Source organism: Xenopus laevis, chromosome 7S (genome assembly GCF_017654675.1).
Source record: "Xenopus laevis strain J_2021 chromosome 7S, Xenopus_laevis_v10.1, whole genome shotgun sequence".
In the NCBI taxonomy this organism is placed as follows: domain Eukaryota; kingdom Metazoa; phylum Chordata; class Amphibia; order Anura; family Pipidae; genus Xenopus; species Xenopus laevis.
The window spans coordinates 34,066,721-34,088,518 of record NC_054384.1 but is presented as its reverse complement, the minus strand read 5'-3'; the positions used below and the strand labels follow the sequence as shown (position 1 = coordinate 34,088,518).

Below are 21,798 nucleotides of genomic sequence, written 5' to 3'. Positions count from 1 at the left end.
ATCCATTGGTTCTGGACCCCTTGTAGTATTTGGACCAAAGGGGAAAGGATAAAGGTTCATCTATTTTTTTATCCCTGCGCCTTTTGGAAATAACCTGGAGTTTTGAGGGGACTTAATTATTTTTGAGACTAAGTCCCAATTGCACGATTTAACTTGTGTGTGCCCTTTGGCACCTACTTTTTTCACCATCACTAATAAAGACATATATATGACCTGTATGTACCTGCCATATTTAAATTGATGCAGACGTAAGTATGAAAAAGAAAAGATTTACTAGCAATAATATGTCAGTGTTCATTTGTCAAGATAAATTTTCGCGTTTGGTGAATATGCATAGGCTTAGCGAAATAATGTCTGACGTAGTTGAGCGAAAGTATGGTGAAGATTTCAGAAGCAAAAATTTGGACCTAAGTAAATTTGCCCCTTGTGTGTTACACTAGCACATGGGTGACTAAAAGTACACTCAAGCTTCAATAGAAAAAAACTACTTTCAGGAGAAGGTAAAAAAACATCTGAAGCTGTTGCCAATTTGCTTTAAATTTTAGGAAAGAACCTTGACCTGGAAAAACTACAACTGCTTGCCTTCTTGTTAAACCCTTGGCCTTTCATACTGTATGTCACATTCTCTCACACAACCACACACCATTCGCTTCACGTATGGAAATACCTACTTATACTTAGCTCTAATCATGTACCCAGATGAGTGACTGGCCCTCATAATTCAAGGCCTGATGTTACTCAGCAGTTGCATACTCTGGAAGATAGTATCCCAGGTGAAAGTGGAGCAGATGGCTTAAACAGAGAGAGATGACATGGCCTTTGTGCAGCAGGTGAAGATATTCAAATCCACAGATATGCCCACTGTCCACTAGTGTTATATAAATCTGATAGATGGATTTGCATTTTGTTATTATTGACTGGATTACACACTTATATATACTTACAGCAGCCAGATGGAGAAGTCAGGAAAAATGTAACTGTCTCCTCATCCTCCTGGGGCCCAAGGAATGACAGCTTGCCTTTATATGGCTTTCAAAGCTCAGCTGATGGCTTGATTTTAAAGGGAATAAAATAAATGTAATCAAGATGATGAAAAGTATTTATTATGAAGAAGAGAATGGTCTTTGAATTTGCTTTAGAAGTTCATATGGAGGGTTATGACTGTGTTAAAATAGCAGTTGATGTTTTAATTTGCCATGTATTGTACATAAATTTACAAAAAGGATTACAATGGCAAAAGGCAACCTTTGTAGGAGAAAGTGCTAAATTGTTTCCATTTGCAGAGACATCTTCCATAGATATCAATGCTACAACACCCCTAGTGATCATAAATATTCAGATCTTTTTGTTTTGTATAAAAACGCCATTCTCGTTTTGTGGCAATGGGGATTTGATTTATAACAGAATAAGGGAATGATACAGTGTGTTATTTATCTCTTAGGGGCAGATTTATCTGAAATTCGAATTTTCAAGTTTTTTTTATGGTCAAAACTAGGGAGTTATTCCAATTAGATTTGAGTTTTTAAAAAAAATTCTAATTCAAATTCAACTATTCGCCACCTAAAACCTGCCGAATTGCTGTTTAAGTCAATGGGATAGGTCCAGGGATCAATTTTGAGTTGTTTGCAGCCTTCCTGACATTCAAATTTTTTTAGGAGAAAAAACTCGAATCGAGTTTTTAAAATTCAAATAGAGTTTTCATGCCGATTCCATTCATCCGAGTTTTAAAAATTAGATTTTTTTTAAAATAAATTTCAATTGCCCGAATTTCGAATTTATGGGAGTATAGGGGAGTTTGTAAAAACTCACATGATCAAAATTCGATAAATGTTCATCTATACATCAATAGACAATAATTAGAACTTCTCAAATTGCGTAATTGCTCAAAAATGCCTTTGCATGCACATTTATGAAATTATGCGATTTAGTGTTTAGCAGAGACAGCAAATACTGTTTTAGTTGAGCAACAAATAGCATCATCTCTCATTGCCCTAAAATGAGGAATCCAGAAGGTTTGGGGATACCCATAGAGCATCCTTTCTGTATAGATTTTCCATGGGTGTTTATAGCTGAGTATGGGGATTTGTGCCTTTACTGCTTAAATGCAAGTTCTATAAACTAAACTTGTTGCTCTCTGATTCACCTATTTTACTATTCAATGCTAATTACTCAGGGCTATAATCATTTGTGATTTGTATTCTCCAACCATGTACTTAGTGATATAGGCTGGAGAGGGGGTTGTAATCCTTTCTCTTCTAGCACTACCCAATTGATGGATTTGTAGAATGGGTGGCATGTCTCCTTGAACACCAAGCTGTTGCTTCCGATCCTTTTCTAGTAGCTAAAGTATCAATGGCAGAAATGGAGCATAAATGTATTTGTGAATGTAGCAATACTTCTATCCCACAATTGCAACCCTCCTTGCCCAGAGGATGTTTTAGATCTTCTTCCAGCCAGTCATGTATCTTAGGATCATCGAATTTGATGGAACAAATGAGCTGCTCAGAGTCACTGTTGTTAAAGGGTGACATGCCAGTGTCCATTTTACACAGGGCTGGATTTCAGCCTTGGGTGCCCCAAGGCCGCAGGGTCCTAACATCCAATTGAGCGCCAACCCCCCTCCCCCGTGCACTGGAGCACTGGGAATTAAGCTTACAGGAGTACGTGTCCCCAGTGCTCCTTAGAATGCGGTTGAGCCACTAAAATCTTGCTGCCCTAGGCCTGGCCCTTTGTGACGTGGCCACATATTTGGGCCTGATTTCACAGATGGTGGTGTAATCTACTACTGCATTGCATACTTTTTCCTGTAGAAACTTAAAAAGAAAAAAAAATTGCAAAATTGAACCTTTTATGTATGTCCATTGGGAATAATATTGGCAACAGAGTTTAATGGATTCAGCTGGCCAGTGTGTGTATGGAGTACAGTGAGTAATTAGGGTTGTCACCTGAACGGTATTTTACTGGCCTGGCCGGTAAAAATGATGCTTGATGCCAATGTTATTAATAGGATAATACGTCAAGAATATAGGTAGGCCGGCAGGGTCGGACTGGCGCATTTGGGTTCCAAACCTTGGGGGCCCCGCGCACGTGCAAAGGCCGGCGCATGCGCAAATGCCGGGCCACTACGCGCATATGTGAACTTCAGCGCACCATGCGCACGCAAGGAATCCTACGTGCATGTGCAAAGTCATGCGCAGCGTGCCACACTTATTTTTCTTTTAGTTTGGGTTATGGCTGATCGGGGAGCAGGTCTGGGCCAGAGGGGACCCATGAGGGCTGGGGACCACCCCCAGCCTGAAGGCCCAGTCTGACCCTTAAGGCAGGTTTTATTTTCCAGAAAAGGTGGCAACCTTGCATATGATACGATGGTTTCTCTAGCTTGAATCAGAACAGTCACATGTCCTGGAAACCTATAAGCTGTATCACATATAAAAGAAACTGTCGGCAAATATGGATAATACCTGCCAATGTGGGTGCCACTAAAGTGAACATGAATTGTGTCAGAGTTTAATGTGCCATTAGGGTTGCCACCTGGCAGGTATTTTACCGGCCTGGCCGGTAAAAATGATGGTTGACTTGATCCCAATGTTACGAACAGGGAAAAAAAGAGAAATATATAGGAAGGCCTGTATTTTTTTCATGCAAAGGTGACAACCCTATGTGCCATCCATTTTTTCCCGTGTTCTGGGTCTCCATCTTTTAGGATCACTAACACGGCGATCTATAGATTCTGGCGAATGTCAGAGACGCTATTGTAAGATGTCAGAGATAACGACGATTTATTGGGCTACTCTATGCTATAGCCTAGGGGCAAGACTGATTAGGGGGCAAGGGCCCATCTAGCCTTTACAATTTTTTTTTTTCTTAAAAAAAACAAAAAGAAAGAAAAAGAATTACGCATTTTTTTTATCTGTGCTGCTGGGCCTGGTCCTAGTAACGAGGTCGTGCTGCATTTGTCACTAGGTGCCAGAGAATGGCGCATGAAAGTCCAATCCCACCTCCCACCTGTAGACGATAGTGAAGGCTTTTTGCAGAACTCATTACGCCCGTTCTTTTTACTCCAGACGTTTATAAAGACCGGGTCGCAGTCTATTAAGTTATTTCCAGATTATTTTCAAAGGGGTTTATTCATTTTCGACTTCCTTCCCTACTCATCCCATTTCATCTTCCAATTCCATCCCCCCTCGTCAAAGATCTCACGCCAAACCCTCTCTCGCCTACCCCCCAGGGGAGGGTCGTCCGCAGGAAGGAGGGGCGTGTCTCAGGGAAGTCTCGCGGTGCTGGGAAGGACAACTTGCTTTTCCCGATGCCCCGCCCCTGACACCTCCCTCCTTCTGTGGGACACAGCAGTGACAGAGCACGGGAAGAGCCTAGTGACAGGAGCCTCTTGTACAGGGTCACCCAGGGAGAAAAGGGGCTCACCAGGCAAACGGAGGCGCCCGGAGTCGTTCAGCTGGGGAAAAGAAGGTGGGAGCGGGAGAGAGGCGAAGCAGGAGCCGCCCCAGAGGAGGAGGAAGAGGGTGAGACGCAGAGGAAGAAAGAGAAAAGCTCCGGCTGCTGCCACTACCTCCTTCTGTCTGACAGCCTGCAGCCCGCCCGATGCGAGAGAGACTCTCCTGGCACTAGCATGGCCACTCCCCAGACTTGTACCCGCTTCACGGACGAATATCAGCTGTATGAGGAGCTTGGCAAGTAAGGACAATAGTGGGTGACGGGCAGCACGGGAGTCCGGGTATAACATGGGAGAGTGACCAGGAAGGCACCATGGCTCTTGGCACAGACACACTATCTCAGCGCAGGGAAGCGAAGCTTCTTCAGAGCCTGGGGCGCACGTTTGTGTATTTCTCATTGGGGGAAGTGAGATCTGCTGTGCATATAAGGAGTACATGTTATACACTCATGCCTATTAACCACACGCTTGCTGCTCATTCTCCATCAGGGATATTCAGCCCTTCCATTACCTTCTGCTTGTGCTGGGAGTTGTAGTCTAGCCAATCAATAGTGCCCAAATATGGCCATCCCTGTCTTCTGCTTAAAGATCGGTCTCTAAAGAACTGGCCTATTGAACGTAGCAATCTGCAGTGGCTGTTTATTGCTATCTGCAGATACAGGTGTAGAATAGCATTTTAATAACATTGTGAATTGTGAACACTCCCTCTGCTGTGATTGATTCAAGTGGGGGGAATTCTAACCACATGTAACCCAAGTTAAACCCTTCTCCCAGTGTGTCAGTGGTTTAGCAAAGCAAACTGGGTAGTTAGTAAGAGGAGGTATTTTTGGGTGGATCCCTAAAGCAGCTGGACCGAATAACAAAATGTAGAGCAGGGGTGCCCAAAAGGTAGATCCGGTTCTTCCAATAGACCTTTAGCTGGTGATCAGTAGATCTCAAGACACAGCTTGTCTAAATCACCCTCCTATTCATGCTTTACATTCAGATTTGTATTATGTGAAGGTTACATAATAAATAGTTGTTTTGTTAAATATAGCAATATAAATCTCTCATAAATCAAAATAATATATACGTAATATTTCCATGGAACAGAATTCTAACTGCTTTTATGAATGTAGGACAACATCAGTAAAAGTAGACCTCTCGTTAGTAAAGTATGGGCACTCCTGATGTAGAGGATCTGGCACTGGAAGAAGGGCACAGAGTGATGAGTGACGGGGGAGGGACTTGCCAAACTGGGCAGTTAGTAAGAGGAGAAGTTTTGGGGGTAATATCACTAAAACAGCTGGGCTGCATAAGGGGCTGGTGCTGGAAGAAGAGCACAGAGTGATAAGTGACAGGGGGAGGCACTTGCCAAACTGGGTACTTCGTAAGAGGTAAAGTTTTGGGGGGTAAAATCACTAAAGCAGCTGGGCTGCAAAAATAATGTAGAGGGTCTGGCACTGGAAGAAGGGCATAAGTGTCGGGGGGAGGCACCATGTAGTGACCTGACACACAGGGCATGCTATGGAGACAGAGCGACAACGATATTCTGTCAGCAGTGTCTACTGCACCACAAAAGGGAGAGAGGGGGGTGTGCAGATATCTAGGCACATTGTCATCCTTTCCACTTTTGGACAAAGAGGAGTGGGTTGTGGGGAATGTAATTGTCCCTTTATGCTAGGGACTCCCTCAGCCATCTGCACCATGACAAAGATATTCCAAGCAGCCCCTTCACCAATGCAGAGAGGGAGGAGACTACTCTGGCAGATTTTGCACCTACTGCACAATCAGCATCCAATAGGCGAATGATAAAAGCAGCTGAATGCCTTGTCTCATTGTTTTGTCCACACCGTGGAACTGGCATCTTGGATTACACAATAAAGTAAAATAAATAATCGCCCTTTTGCAATGGATTAAGGAACGTGTGAAATCTTTTTTTAGTGACAGTCCTAGAATGCAGCTGGATACAAGATGTGTGTGCTACTGTGTACCAGAAAACAGAGAAAATGCTATTTGTATCACAGTTCCATGTTAAATTTACACAATTAGAAGAAGGATTTGTAATAATCTTAAAATGTTGATATGACAGTTTTGTCACTTACACAAATAATTTCCCCCCAGGCAGTGAGCAAGGCCTTTTCAAATCTCCAGTAGCCACACAAGTTTTTCCTGACCGTTTCAATTTGCTTAAGAAACCACGCCTTAATACAGTTCAGTATATATCTTAATACACAATCTTCTATGTTAACTGCTACTTGCTTTTTTTTTTTTTTTTTTGAAGGTGCCAGTAAAACAGAAGTTTTAATATAGTGGTATCAAAGGTAGACTGAGTTGTTTTGACTGATTACATGACACACAATCTATTATTAATAAAAAAATTTTTTTGCATTGGCTCCAAAAAAGACAGAAAGCCGTTTTAAGCTCATAATCAGCAGTTCCTAAGATTTGGAAAGCTTAAATCAAAAGACCATCTAACATAAAAAGTTTAAAGCATAGATTGAAACCCATATTTTAAATAGGAATGTGCAGCCTGTAGCCATTCACATGCCCAATGAGGCAGGCAGTTCAATAGCAGGGGCCACAATTTTAACAAGTTAGTAGAAATCTGTTTACTGCTCTTGGCCACATACTGTATTAGCAATAAGCTCATTTTCTTGGCAGTTTGTTGTGTGTATATGACTGTGCACTTAAAAGGTTCTCTGCATTGCAGAACCTTTAGTTAGTTGACATTCTATTGCTCTTATTATTTAGTTTTCATTTAATTTTCAGCGATCAATTGCTTTGCTGTGAGTGCTAAGAACACTTAAAGGAGAAGGAAAGGTTTAAACTAAGTAAGCCTTATCAGAAAGGTCCATCTAAATATACCAGTAAACCCCCAAAGTAGTGCTGCTCTGAGTCCCCTGTCAAAAGAAACACTGCATTTCTTTCCTTCTATCGGGTACACATGGACTTCTGTATCAGACTTCCTGCCTTCAATGCCCTGGGCAAGAGCATGTTCAGTTTGCTCCCCCCCCCCCCCTTCTCTGCGGTAATCTGAGCCCAGAGCTATAAGTGAGCAGGGAGAAACTCAGGCAGGAAGTGATGTCACACCATGTTAATACTGCAGCTGCTATCCTAAACAAACAGAGAGTTTCTAGAGCTTTTTACTTAGGTATGGTAAAACATTCTACAGAATAAATATAGAATTCTAGCTTGTACTATTGCAGCTAATCTATTGGCAATAAAATGCCTCCATAGCTTTCCTTCTCCTTTAAAGGGGTGGTTCTCCTTCAAGTTCACTGATGGTACGTTCTAGAATGGCCCTTTCTAAGCAACTGTTCAATTGGTCTTCATTATTTTGTATAGTTTTTTAATTAATTGACGCCTTTTTCTGACTCTCTCCATATTTAAAATGGGGGTCACTATGCTCTAATAGGCTACTAATATATTATTTCTGCTAGTTTTTATTACTCATCTTTCTATTCAGCCCCCCTCCTATTAATATTCCAGTCTCTAATTTAAATCAGTGCATGGGTTCTAGGGGAATTTGGATCTTAGCAACCAAATAGCTGAAATTGCAATCTGGAGAGCTGCTGAATAAAAAGCTAAATAACTCAAAAGCCACAAATAATAAAAAATGAAAACCAATTGCTAATTGTCTCAGAATATCAATTTCATACTAAGGTGAACACCCCACCTTAGTAACAGTGAAAAATAAAAAAAACCTTTGTATGCATTTAAAAGTAATGTATTAGTATTGCTACTATGTACTAGCACATCATGCATTTGCATAGCAGGTAAAACAAACTATTTAAAAAGGTTCTATGATTTAAGTGGCTATAAACAGGGGTCAACTGTCAGTCTTGGCTTTCTGCTCACTTCTAAGGGCTAGTCCACACGGGGAGATAGCCACGCGTTTGCGGTCGCGGCGACAAAGCGCCGCGCCAGTCGCCGCGACCGGCGCAGGCGACAGTTTTGTATGGGCGCCTATGTAAAAACGCCTGTGCTAACCACACGAGGCGATGCGCTTTTCAACAGTCGCCTGAAAAAGCCTGGCGAGGCATTTTCAGGCGACTGTTGAAAAGCGCATCGCCTCGTGTGGTTAGCACAGGCGTTTTTACATAGGCGCCCATACAAAACTGTCGCCTGCGCCGGTCGCGGCGACTGGCGCGGCGCTTTGGCGCCGCGACCGCAAACGCGTGGCTATCTCCCCGTGTGGAATAGCCCTTAGATGAAAACCTCTCTCAAAATTGCTGCCAAGAATGATTTTATTTCCAGATGCTTGAAAGAAATCATCCTTAAATGTAAATAAAGTATTTTCACTTTTCACATGGTCTGTTGTGACCTTTAACATATCTATAACATTTGCAAAAATGCTTAAATTATTCTTTCTGTTCTTACATCACAGTGAGAAATAGTAATAGTGACAACTGTTTTGTTTGTATGGTCAGTGCTACACAAATTGTTAGTAACCTGTTTGGCATTAGGGAGGTTAATGTTATGAGTTCAGGCACTGAATGATCTGTTTTATATGGAGAGCAGTTTAAGTATTCTCTGAAAACTCTTAATACTGGTAAATGTATTCTGTGTGAATGTTAATTAGTCTACTTTGCAACTTTACTTAATGTGTCCACATACTGGCCCATACGGTACAGTCAAGCGGAAGGAGGCTCTATTTTCTATTTACAAACCAGCAGGAAGTGAAGAAAAGCTGTGATGCTTCTTCATTTTCTTATCTGCCGATGCACCATGTATTGACCAGATGACTCTTCCAAACTTGCCTGTCTTAATGTACTGCCTGATATTCATGGTATATGCATATTGGTTGATATTTCCAGACGAGCACACATTCTGAAAATTGTACAAAACCTTTTAAAAGGCTGGCATAAATCATTGTATTAGCCTTTATATTTCCCATTATTTAGAGTCAAGGAACCAAGTTAAATATGGGTACAAGAGCATTCTTCAAACAGAAACTAGGTAGACTACTACAGCATTCGATTTTTAAAGATACTGCACTCTCATATGACATCAGAAGAGGGGGCAAATTGCTGATCACAAGCACATTAAAAAGAAAAAAACTGAGCTGTGGTGCTTTTGCATTAGTTGAGTTTCAGACTCTGGAGGGTTGGAGAATGTTTTATTTATCGGACAATGTCGCTTTAAGGATCCAGTCCTAATGTTATATACGTAGGAGTGTAATGGGACCTGATATGCATCTATATATTGGTTACCCAGCAAAGCAATGTTTACGTTCCCTATTAAAGTTTATCATGGGTGTGCTGCAGATGAATGAAAGCACCCAATTTGCAGGCCCAGTGATACGTGGACTTACTTTAGTAACATAAATGGCAACATAATACATTATTATTAATTAATAGTTTTTATTTTATCATGTAGTTAAAGTTTGTTCTGCAACTTTTATTTTTCAATTTTGTATATGCTATTTTTTGCTTGTGCATTGCCTTAAGTTTCAAAACATACCCATTTTGTGGTTAGATAGCTCTATAGTGTAAATACTTGACTGAAATATTGATACCCATTTTTATCTTAGATCTATATGGTTGCAGTCTTGATCCTGTTTAGTATAGGCAAAGGTTTTGGCTTATGTGAATGTTGCTGCACTATCACAAGCTACCAGTATGTGAGAAGCCACATATATGCCCTTCAACCATTATGGTCAAGTACTTTGGATAATAGTTTGGGAAATGTGCCTGTTTGAATATCTGGTAGTATGTGGTGTATCAGCAGATGAGGAAGTGAATATGAGCTGCAGCTTCTCTTTATTTCCTGCTCTTCAATTATTCGGAATGTCTGTCCAAATAGTTGGAAACGATGGAAAGGTGTCCATGCCGTAAAATTTTGATTAGGTTCAGTTACGAAGGAATGTCCTGTGATTGCACCGGATTCTACAGGTGACTTTCTAGATATTGTCGGTCTCACATCAGCCTTCATCAGATGAGAGTAGAAAAAGTAAAAAAAAAATACTGCAATAGCAGTCACTTATGGCATTTGTGAGATACATATATTTGAAACTGATTTAAGAAAAGTGTTCATAGCTTGCACAACACAATGTGTGTAGCTTTTTGTGTTTTGTTTTGTCTTATCTTAGTTTAATTTCAGTTTTTCTGCATATTTTTAAGGGGGGCCTTTTCAGTTGTACGAAGATGTGTGAAGAAATCTTCCAGCCAGGAATATGCTGCAAAAATAATAAACACCAAAAAGCTGTCTGCAAGAGGTAAGGAAGCAACTTTGTCTTGTCTGTCGAAAGGACACTGTATTTGACACCATGCTTTTATCATATCATTGCCTTTCATCCTGTCTTTTTATATAATCTTTGTTTATCTAACGCAGAAACATTATTACCAGATGGAATAAAAAAAAAAGACTCCTCAGTTTTTAATGTTGCGTGGGACTTTGAATAGGCTGAGGGTTTAGAATTCTACAATCTGCTGAGATGATTCCAAGTGCAAGGGTGACATAGCTGTGACCCTTTAAATAAGGAAAGGTGAAATCAGTGGTGGGTATGTGGTGCCAAAAGTTAGCCGTCCAGTGATACCCTAGGCCAGTCAGTGCTGTTGGCTGAAAACTGCACAGGCGCACTGGAGTAAAAATATGCCTGTTTTTGAAATAGTATTGGACTTTGACTAAGCCGAGTTTTTAGAATTGTAGAGCTGACTGAAGTACAAGAGTGCCAGAACTGAATCCAGTAGGGAGTTTCAAAATGTGCAAAGGGCATGTTTATCTATGAGCTACATTGGTTGCACTGAATGCCAGTTGATTCAATTATACTTTTCATCATAACATTATTAAATAGGTTTTGGATCTACACAATATAAGGTGGTGATGAACTTCAATCAAACGCAGTGGGTTGCTGCAAAATTTGTGCTGTTTATTGTGTCACTTGATAAAGAGCTAAGTTAGAAACATGCAGTGTTCAATAAACAGCACAAATATTGTGTATTCCCAGCTTCATTGGACGGAAGCGCCAGTGATTGAACTTATCTGTTGAATCCACTCATTTTCTATTGAGGTTTTGGATCTAGCTATGATGCATGCCTTCCTTTGTTGGAGAACTTTAGTTAATTATACTGTTGGTCTGTATTTATGAGCCTGCATAAAGAAGGTTTAAATGGTAGGTTTCAGGAGGAATTGTTATACCGCTCATTTCACTTTTAAGATGCCCTGTAGCATAGTTACAAGTAAAGCTTGTGTACACAGGTCTCCATTAGTAAGCATTCATGCTTTCTTGGGATTTGGCAAAAGCTGGAATGGAATCTAAAGCAACACTTCTCCTGCTCTCTGATGATTTGTACAAGGCTTTCCATGACTGCTGTTTTCCATCTAGGGACATTGCATTTGAGACTTGCAAATGCAGGTATTTTTATCTCTCACCTTTATTAATCATAATTGTGTGATCATGTACACTAAATAAATCCGATGGTATGTGGGCTGTTCACCAGAAATAAAGACATTTTTTTATAATGTTTTTCAAAATTGAAGTTTAAAATTGAATGTTCATGTCTCTGGTGTCTCAGCCTTGCAGTTCAGTAATCCAGGTTCACGTTCTAAACTGTTACAATTTGCCACATTATTTGATTCATTTCTCAACAGAATCTGTGGAATATTAGCAACTATTGTATCAATTATAGCAGCTGCCTTTAATAAAAGCAATTAGGCTCAGCAGGGACAAAGATAGAACAGTTGCAGAATCGGTGACCTACCTCTCAGAGCTACTTCAGAAAAGTAGAAAAAATCTTAATACTTCTATATTAGAAAAACAAATAGAAAATAGAAAGTAATTGTAAAAAATGTATTTGAAAAAGAAAGCATTACCCCTACCTAGCTGTAATATCTCATCTCTGTGTCTGTGTTGCAATGTATTCTCTTTTGCAAGCTCATATGACTTGAACATTCAATTCCATAATTTACACATTGAATAAATAACACAATTTGCTGTATTGTGTATATAAGACTTCAAATATTGATGGGAATAGATATTAAACTAATTTTGATATAGCAGAAAGGACTTTAAAGGGATCCTGTCATCGGAAAACATGTTTTTTTCAAAACGCATCAGTTAATAGTGCTGCTCCAGCAGAATTCTGCACTGAAATCCATTTCTCAAAAGAGCAAACAGATTTTTTTTATATTCAATTTTGAAATCTGACATGGGGCTAGACATTTTGTCAATTTCCCAGCTGCCCCAGGTCATGTGACTTGTGCCTGCACTTCAGGAGAGAAATGCTTTCTAGCAGGCTGCTGTTTTTCCTTCTCAATGTAGCTGAATGTGTCTCAGTGGGACATGGGTTTTTACTATTGAGTGCTGTTCTTAGATTTACCAGGCAGCTGTTATCTTGTGTTAGGGAGCTGTTTTCTGGTTACATTCCTATTGTTCTTTTGTTTGGCTGCTGGGGAGAAAGGGAGGGGGGTTAGTTATATCACTCCAACTTGCAGTAAAGAGTGATTGAAGTTTATCAGAGCACAAGTCACATGACTTGGGGCAGCTGGGAAATTGACAATATGTTTAGCCCCATGTCAGATTTCAAAATTGAATATAAAAAAATCTGTTTGCTCTTTTGAGAAATGGATTTCAGTGCAGAATTCTGCTGAAGCAGCACTATTAACTGATTCATTATAAAAAAAAAAAAAAAAAATTCCCATGACAGTATCCCTTTAAGAAGAATTGTTAACCGTTTTCCCTCATAGAAAGAATTATGTGTCTCTTGTTATTCAGGTTTTATAGTCTGGTTGTTGTATTGCCTGAAATTATACAACAAAGGACAGGCTAAGTGATGTCCCAACCTCAAGCTAGCCTGTGAACACTGCTTTGTGAAATGGGAATAGCTTTTTGGAGACCCAGTTCTAACTCGGTGTGACCTTTTGGCAAGTTATTTTATCTGTCTCAGGTCCTAAAATTAGATTGTAATCTATTTGGGATGGGATGCCATGTGCTGGTGTGATATCCGCGAAAAGGGGGAAGCTGCAAAGGATGGGCCATGTGTTTAGTTTGGATTCCACATACACAACCCAAATGTATTTGTGTGTATGATTGAGATATATATATATATATATATATATATATATATATAAAGTATCAAAAATGTAAAAATGTTGGTGCATTTTAAAGACCAGTAGCATACAAGAAGATTTTTTTTTAGTAATCTAGGCTATGGATTATAATATGTTATGGTGTTTTTGTGTAAAATCGTTGCTGTATGAGATGAGCATTCATGATTGGCCAGTAAAGGGAACTAATGCTCATTAAATGTGCATAATGTGAGCATCTGTTTTCCTATCTGTAGTTAATCAGTAAAGTGTTGGCAAAAAAAAAAATCCCAGTAATATCTTGCATAAGAAAAGAATCTGGTTGCATAATATTCATATTGCTCATGCCCTGCCCTAATTTCATTAGTATCAAAGTGCATATCTTTTCTGTCGTTGTTTGATGGATGACCCTTAACATTGACTGAAGGCCATGCATCATCAGAAATGCATCATCTTTTTAATAAATACATAAATTGATAATGCATGGATTTTCATAGGGCTTTTAAAATGAAAATGAATAAAGCAATACACATTTCTGCTATTCTGTTGTCTATACTAAGAGATTGATGCATACAGTGAGCATTGCCCTGGAATGGAGAGTTCCAAGAAAGTATGAATGTCCTTGCTAGTGGGTAAACTTGTATGGGACATATACACACAAACGTGTTAAAAATTACAACACTAATATCGCAAAACTGTTCAAGGTAGTTTAGATAGTTTGTGTAATCATCATTTGGGTGATGGGGCAGTTTCTCTGGATCTAAACATATTTTTTAGCACTTTTACCAGGACTGCAAAGGTGGATGTATGTATCCAGTGCAGTCATTTAAACCTGGTCTTGGTGTGTTGTTTATGAGCAAAATAATGATATTCAAATATTTACAAATTTGTGTTATGCTGTGCATTTGGTTCCATCCCTCTGGACCAAGCTGTGTAAGTAAGTGTTCTGCCCATACTGGAAAAGTGACCTGCGGCAATAATTTTTATAGGGTTTTTTTTTTCTTTTTATAGATTGTTTGCTTTTCAGTTACACTAGGCAGTAAGAGGTTTTACTGTGAGGGCACAACCTATTCTTTACATGTTAAACATTCCTTTTCAATATACTTGACTGCCTGAACAATCGGAATTGTAAAGGATTTACGTCTCCTCTGCACTCCCTCACCTGTCTATATACCACACCAGCTTAATCAATGAGCAGATATCTATACATAGATAATGGTTGGGATCGTTGGACCACCATACATGAACTAAATGTTGTATTTAAAAAAACAAAGCTCTTGTAGATTTTTACAGTACATTTATATCCAGATTTAGGCTCCTGCCAGTGACTCTCTGCCAGTCTCTTATAATTATAGTTACATTGCTTTGCCTATAGCTTGTTTGCATAAAATAAAATTTCTCCATTAAACAATTGTTTTGCAACTTTTCCATAAAAAGTCCATATCCATCATTGACCTTATTTAGTTTTACAATTTTCTGTTTTACATTAGCTTAAGAACAAAATCTTTTTTTTTTTTTTAACATGTTCACTGCGTTTTCTTCATGTTTTTTTTGGTCTCTAATGCTTTGTTAAAAAAAAAAAAAAAAAACTAGAGATAAAAATCACTAGTGTCAGATGACTTCTTAGGGCTATTCCACACGGGGAGATAGCGACGCGTTTGCGGTCGCGGCGACAAAGCGCCGCGACAGTCGCAGCGACCGGCGCAGGCGACAGTTTTGTATGGGCGCCTATGTAAAAACGCCTGTGCTAACCACACGAGGCGATGCGCTTTTCAACAGTCGCCTGAAAATGCCTCGCCAGGCTTTTTCAGGCGACTGTTGAAAAGCGCATCGCCTCGTGTGGTTAGCACAGGCGTTTTTACATAGGCGCCCATACAAACCTGTCGCCTGCGCCGGTCGCGGCGACTGTCGCGGCGCTTTGTCGCCGCGACCGCAAACGCGTCGCTATCTCCCCGTGTGGACTAGCCCTTAAAGTGATTAATCATCATGGTAGTTCTAGTACGCACCCGAAAACAGTCGGGTTACGGGCAGAAAGACAAAGATTTCCTGGAAATGTAGGTGGTCCATGGGTGCTTTGTTTGGGTATTAGGGCCAGTTGCAGACCCCATTACCTCCACCTTTTCTACTCTTGACCTGCTTGATCTGCTTTCTGACTTATGTCACTTCTGCCCACCAGTGACATCAGTTCCGGGTCAAAGGTTTGGGTAATGTGGGTAGGGTCAGGGTGCTTGGCAGCTGGTCAGGTCAGTTTGTGAGTTAGCTGGTCCTGGTTGGGTACGGGTTTTCAACTTATATTATGATGTTGAAAGTGATATTTTTAAAACATTTGCTATTGGTTTTTATTTTCTATTAATTGTGATTATTTAGCTTTTTATTCAGCATCTTTGCAATTTGCAATTTCACCAATCTGGTTGCTAGGATCTGAATTACCCTAGCAACTATGCAGTGATTGAATGAGACTGGAATATGAATAGGAGAGGGCCTGAAAAGGAAGACGATTAATCAAAAGTAACAGTAATGATACATTTGCAGCTTTAGAGAGCATTTGTTTTTAGATGGGGTCAGTGACCCCTATTTGAAAATATATAAATTAATAAAGAACTATGGACTAATGTTTCGGCCCTTCCAGAGCCTTTCTCAAGCCATATATATGGCTTATGTGTTCTAAATTCTAAAGCAATATTGGAGAGAAGTAGTAGACCCCTTAAACAAAGTTACACAGAACAGACTAAAGACAGACAACCAGACCCTAATCATTCTGAATATCGCTCCAGAGACAAATAAAATTATCTCTGATCCTCTTACTCTCTGATCTTCTCCAATCTGCGAAAGCTTTAATCCCCAAAAAGTGGAAGGCCACCTCCGCTCCCGCATTTACAGAACTGATAACGAAAACAAACAAAATTAGAAGAACTTACACATATATCACATAAAAAAAGCTCAAGATGTTGGAAAATATGGTCTCCCTGGATACATTTTATTAAATCCCTAGGAAAAGATTAATAACCCAATAAACACTTATGCTGATTTTTCTGCTTACTTTACAACCATATATAGAGTTCCCCTCTTTGTTCCAATGTGTGGCAGATTTATCAAAGGTCGAGGTGAACTTTCAAATGAGAAAAATTCGAATTTCGAGCTATTTTTTTTAAACTTTGACTAGGGAATAGTCCAAATTCGCTTTGAATTTGAAAAAATTTAGAAAATTCGAATATCGAAATTTATCATGTACTGTCTCTTTCAAAATTTGACTTCGACCTGCCGAATTGCTGTTTTAGCCTATGGGGGATCTTCTAGAACCTATTCAATTGGTAGACCTTGTAACATCGAAGTTTTTGGGGGGAAAAACTTCTAATGGAACGCGATATTCCTTCGATTCGTACGAGTGAATTCTGCCGAATATGGACCTATTCGATTGAAAACGGACCTATTCAACCAAAAAAAAAACTTGGACTTAATTTCGGTTGGTCTTTTTGAATTTGACTTTCGAAGTTTTTTCAATTTGAAGTTCGACCCTTGATAAATATGCCCCTTAGTAATGATCTGTTGTCAGAACTTGCTTACCCATGCCCCATGCTAACTGAATCTTTGTTCTAACTAAATTGTCACGTAAAAATAAAAAAGTGAAAAAAAAATTGGCCATTCTATAACAAACTAAAGCTCCCCATAGACGCGACGATTCTTCTTGCCGACCGACCGATTTTAGGGAAGCCCGACCAAACCTTCGAAATTATTGTGTGGTTAGTGGTATTCGAACGATCGTACATCTTACGATTTTTCGGCCAACATCTGTCGGGAAATTGATCGGCCAGGTCAAAAAATCTTTGTCGGTCCCAGTGCAATCTATCTATGTTTGCAGGGCCAAGCAGGCAGCTCCCCTTTGTTTTTCTGGCAAATTGGTCTTTTTAGTTGATGGTAAATTCGTACGATCGTTCTGAGAAGATCGTGGTCTCACGATCAGGATTTGATCTTTTAAAAATCTCAACATCTATGGCCAGCTTAAAAGTTAACTTTAAAGTTAATTAATCACAAAGACATGGGAGGATGTACCCTGTGTGTAACTGCTATTTATTTACTAAATGCTTGCCGTAGTAGGTTGCGTTTCTGTATTGCACTGCTATAGTACTGCATAATGAATAATTTAGGCAGCCTCTAATGCAACTCCAGAGAACATCTCAACATTGCACCAGTAGAGATTTATTTGATATAGGGAATGTCTGGTAAGTGGGGCAGCCAAAGGGAGCCAGGCACACAATTTTTGGTTAGTTTTCTTTTTTTTTTGATGTTTAAAAGCTAAGAAAAGGCTATTTATTTTGCACTGCTTTGGTTAACCAGTCAATCCACTGTAACATACAGCATAATTTTTGCATACAGTAAAGGCTTATAATAGGAAAAATAAGTATATTAATGTCTCTACAGTAATTGTATTATCTTGTTGCTTTATCTTCTAATGGAACCTTTTTCAAGATGAACCCTTAATGGAATAAACTACTTCATAAAATCCTAGTGGAAAAAATTGTATAAAATATACAAATAGTACTATGTCAATTAAACAGGCAAGGAGTAAAAAAACAAAAACCGTGTTTATGAAGATTTTGGCTCAAACCTTTGATTTTCATACTTCAGTTTTGAAGTCTCTATTGTATTTTTCCCCATACAATTTTTATACACCTTAAAGGGTTCGTTCACCTTTAAGTTAACTTTTAGTATATTATAGAATGGCCAATTCTAAGCAACCAATTGGTCTTCATTATTTATTTTTTGTAGTTTTTTTGCATCCTTCTTCTAAATCTTTCCAGCTTTCAAATGGGAGTCACTAATCCCATCTAAAAACAAATGCTCTGTAAGACTACAAATGTATAGTAATTGCTACTTTGTATTACTCATCTTTCTATTCAGACCTCTCCTTTTCATATTCTAGTCTCTTATTCCATTCAGTGCATGGTTACTAGGGTAATTTGGAGCGTAGCAACCAGATTGTTGAAACAGCAAACTGGAGAGCTGATGAATAAAACGGCTAAATAACTTAAAAACTACAAGTAATAAAAAATGGAAAACAATTGCAAATTGTCTCAGAATATCACTCTCATCATCCTAAAAGTTAAGTCAAAGGTAAACAACCACTTAGTTATAAACAAAGAATTTTTGTTTATATGTATCATAACATTGTCTTTGCATGGTATTTATAATTTTGCCTTGTATCTGTCAAATTTACAATTTCTGTAAAGAGTTGCCATATTTGTGCAGCAGTAGTCTGTTAAATAGGGATTCACTGATTTTTGGATTCGGATCCCAGCAATTTTTAGCAGTATTCAGATTTGGCAGAATAAAGAGTTTGGCTGAACTGAACCTTATATAATTAATCTTTGCCGCAACATGTTGTACTTATTCACATCAGGTATTTCCAATGCTCGCGCAGACAATTTCCTCCAGGCGTGAGGGATCCAATTCCGGTTGGTATTTGCACAAATTTGTACCCTAGGATTCAGGGATTCAGCCGAATTCTGAAAAGCAAGGTTTGGTTGATGCCTTACAAGCTGTAAGTGGCAGGGTAAGAAGGGACAGGCAGGTTAGCAAAATGGGTATAGGAACTTTAATAATAGCTTACAAAAGCAGATCTATCAGCAGAAATGATCAGCATGACCTATAGGTAACTTTTAGGGGGTTATTTATTAACACAATTTATTTTTTTTGCAGCGTTTTTTTCTCGATAAATCTCGGGAAAATCGTGGATTCTAGTTTGGTCAGACTTTTTTATCAAAAAAATCAAAATTCGGCTTTAATAACCCCTTTATGTACATTTATATTCTAAAGTGTAGATTTTAATGTCAGTATCCCATTATGGGTGTATATTTGTACATTTATAGATGAAATACTTTTTGAGTGCCTTGAATGTCAGCTTAATGTCAGTAATTTCTCTGTGCATATATTTAAAGCGATACTGACACGTTCCTATAAAAATCATAGGAATGTGTCAGTATCAAGTAAATGCTGCACCCGGAATAGTTCCCCTCAAAGCCCTGCGAATCTGTGTGCAGCCGACCCGCTGACACTACCAACGGATCTCCTCTTTGCTTCAGTGATGCTCGTCTGGAGCGATCCTTCCATAGGCTGAATTCCTGTTTTCATTAGTAATCAGTAATGGAGGGGTCGCGCCATCCCCAGCCCAGCGTCACTGAAACGGTTCAGAAGATCTTTAAGCAGGGTTGGGTTAACGCAGGTTTGCGGGGCGGCTTTAAGGGGAGCTTTGAGGTAAACTTTTCCGGGTGCAGCATTTACTCGATACTGACATGTTCCTATGATTTTTATAGAAACGTGTCGGTATCACTTTAACCCTGTTATATGGTCCATATTTTGAATGGGAAAAGGGGACATACAGTACAAACAAAGTGTCTGAATGCATCTTCTGGAAACGAATGGAAACCATGTCAAACTCATTCCCTCTTTTCCTGTGCTGTGATAACTACCATGTTTCTGTATTGTTCACACTTATGTTACTTACTATTAGCACTTATTCTCAGTGAGCATCGACCAACTAGCTTGAACTGTCCAATTGGAATGGGACCAGGTGGTGTGTTGATAACTTTCCATTTAAAGCCAATCTTTTCCAAACTCCTAGGGTAGAAGTGCTGATAATAATGGACAAAGCAATTTAAAAATTAAAATCTGATTGTTTTGTATAACTCGAATTTTACTAGAAAAAAGCACTAATCGTATTATTATTACATTCTCATTATTCAGTACTGCAGTTCAGCCCCCCTTATTCATGTTATTCTCAGACCAATATTTAATGGGCTAGAACTCAGTGGGTGTAAGATTGTTGAAAGGGATTATTTTACAAAGTAACCAGATAGTTACTTTTTGTCTTTAACTTGTGACTTTGGTGTGGTTGCTTGCAAGCTACATTAATAAAAGAGGGGCAGGCTGTGGATAAAGGGTAGCTGCAACCAGTGTAAAGTACCTGCTTCTGACATATACACAACCATCTTTTTCTTTTCTTTTTTTTACTGTTTGGACTTCTGTTGGTTGTAAAATGTGTCTGAACAAATGTACAAGTGTTAAAATATGTTGTAATCTGCCTTATCGCTAAAGATAATGAGAAGATTGTAAAGCTTGTGTGACCTTTGTTGGAGAATTACCCACATTATACTTATGAAAATTGCTTGTTGCAGATATGTATTTTATATTCACACCACTGCATTTATTCTGCCCTTCTCTGTGGATTACAAATTCATTAATTAAAGCTTAGTTGCTCTCTCTGAGCAAGTGTCTTGGAGTCATGAAAAGCTCAGCAGTAAATAGATACAGAATTTCTGTTCCATTAGATCACTGCCACCATTTGAGATTGGAGCACTAGAGAGGTGTGTTCAGTATCACTGTATTAGTTTAATTGCTTACATTTATTTAAAATAAAAATACTCACGGCATCAGGGTCCAGCACAAGATGTATGTAACCTTTTGCCTTTTTATAGCACTATGCAGCAAAAGCATTAATGTTACTGCTCATCATGTTCTACAATTTATCTGTATTTATTTTGTATTTTTTTTATTGTTTAAGGTAGTTCCAGTGGTAGTTTACTGACACAATCATAGGTGCTCGAACAAACTGTTTCTCCTGCTTATTAACATTGGGGAATATAACTAAAGTTTTATTTGTATCTGTAAGATATAGTGCAGCTTACTAGAGAGCAGTTTTTGCTAACTCTATGTGCATGAAAGATTAATTGAGGCAGTTTTTTTGGAGCTCAGAATGGATATGAAATGGTTGTCATCTCTGCCAGCCTGGTTACTGAAATTGCAGGATTACTAATTCTAAGCAGTGTTGGTGAAGCTAGGATGTAGAAGTGTTTTGTGTATTTACAGAGCTGTTTCATTGGAAAAGCACAGTTGTTTTAGTGAGAAACAGGTATTACATTTACATTTTCCCTTTTTTATACAGGTATATAATGTAGGATTATGTTACATAGAATTATTGTGCTTAAACAACGCACTGCCTTACAAAAAGTTGTATCCATTGGCAGGGTGGTTCTGCTATAAATATTATGTTACTATTGTTTCAGATACAGGTATAAGATCTGTTATCCAGAAAGCTCTGAATTACGGAAAGGCCGACTCCCATTGACTCCATTTTATCTAAATAATCAAGATTTTTAAAAATGATTTCCTTTTCCCTGTAGTAATAAAATGGCACCTTGTACTTGATCTAAACTAAGATATAATTAATCCTTATTGGAAGAAAAATGAGACTATTGGGTTTATTTAATGTTTACAAGATTTTCTAGTAGACTTAAGGTATAAAGATCCAAATTACAGAAAGATTCATTATCTGTAAAACTCTA

General features: G+C 38.8%; 1 protein-coding gene across 32 annotated transcripts in view; it reads left to right on the top strand.

Annotated features, from left to right (window-relative positions):
* The first annotated feature begins 4,289 nt into the window (after nt 1-4,289).
* camk2g.S (calcium/calmodulin dependent protein kinase (CaM kinase) II gamma S homeolog) overlaps nt 4,290-21,798 on the top strand; it is a 183,424-nt gene continuing 165,915 nt past the window's right edge. For 8 of the 32 annotated variants that reach the window (XM_018226826.2, XM_041570388.1, XM_018226817.2 and 5 more), the window contains exons 1-2: nt 4,291-4,692; nt 10,555-10,649. In XM_018226826.2, the coding sequence (XP_018082315.1) occupies nt 4,628-4,692; nt 10,555-10,649 (160 nt within the window). In that variant the 5' untranslated portion in view covers nt 4,291-4,627. 32 annotated transcript variants of the gene reach the window in all.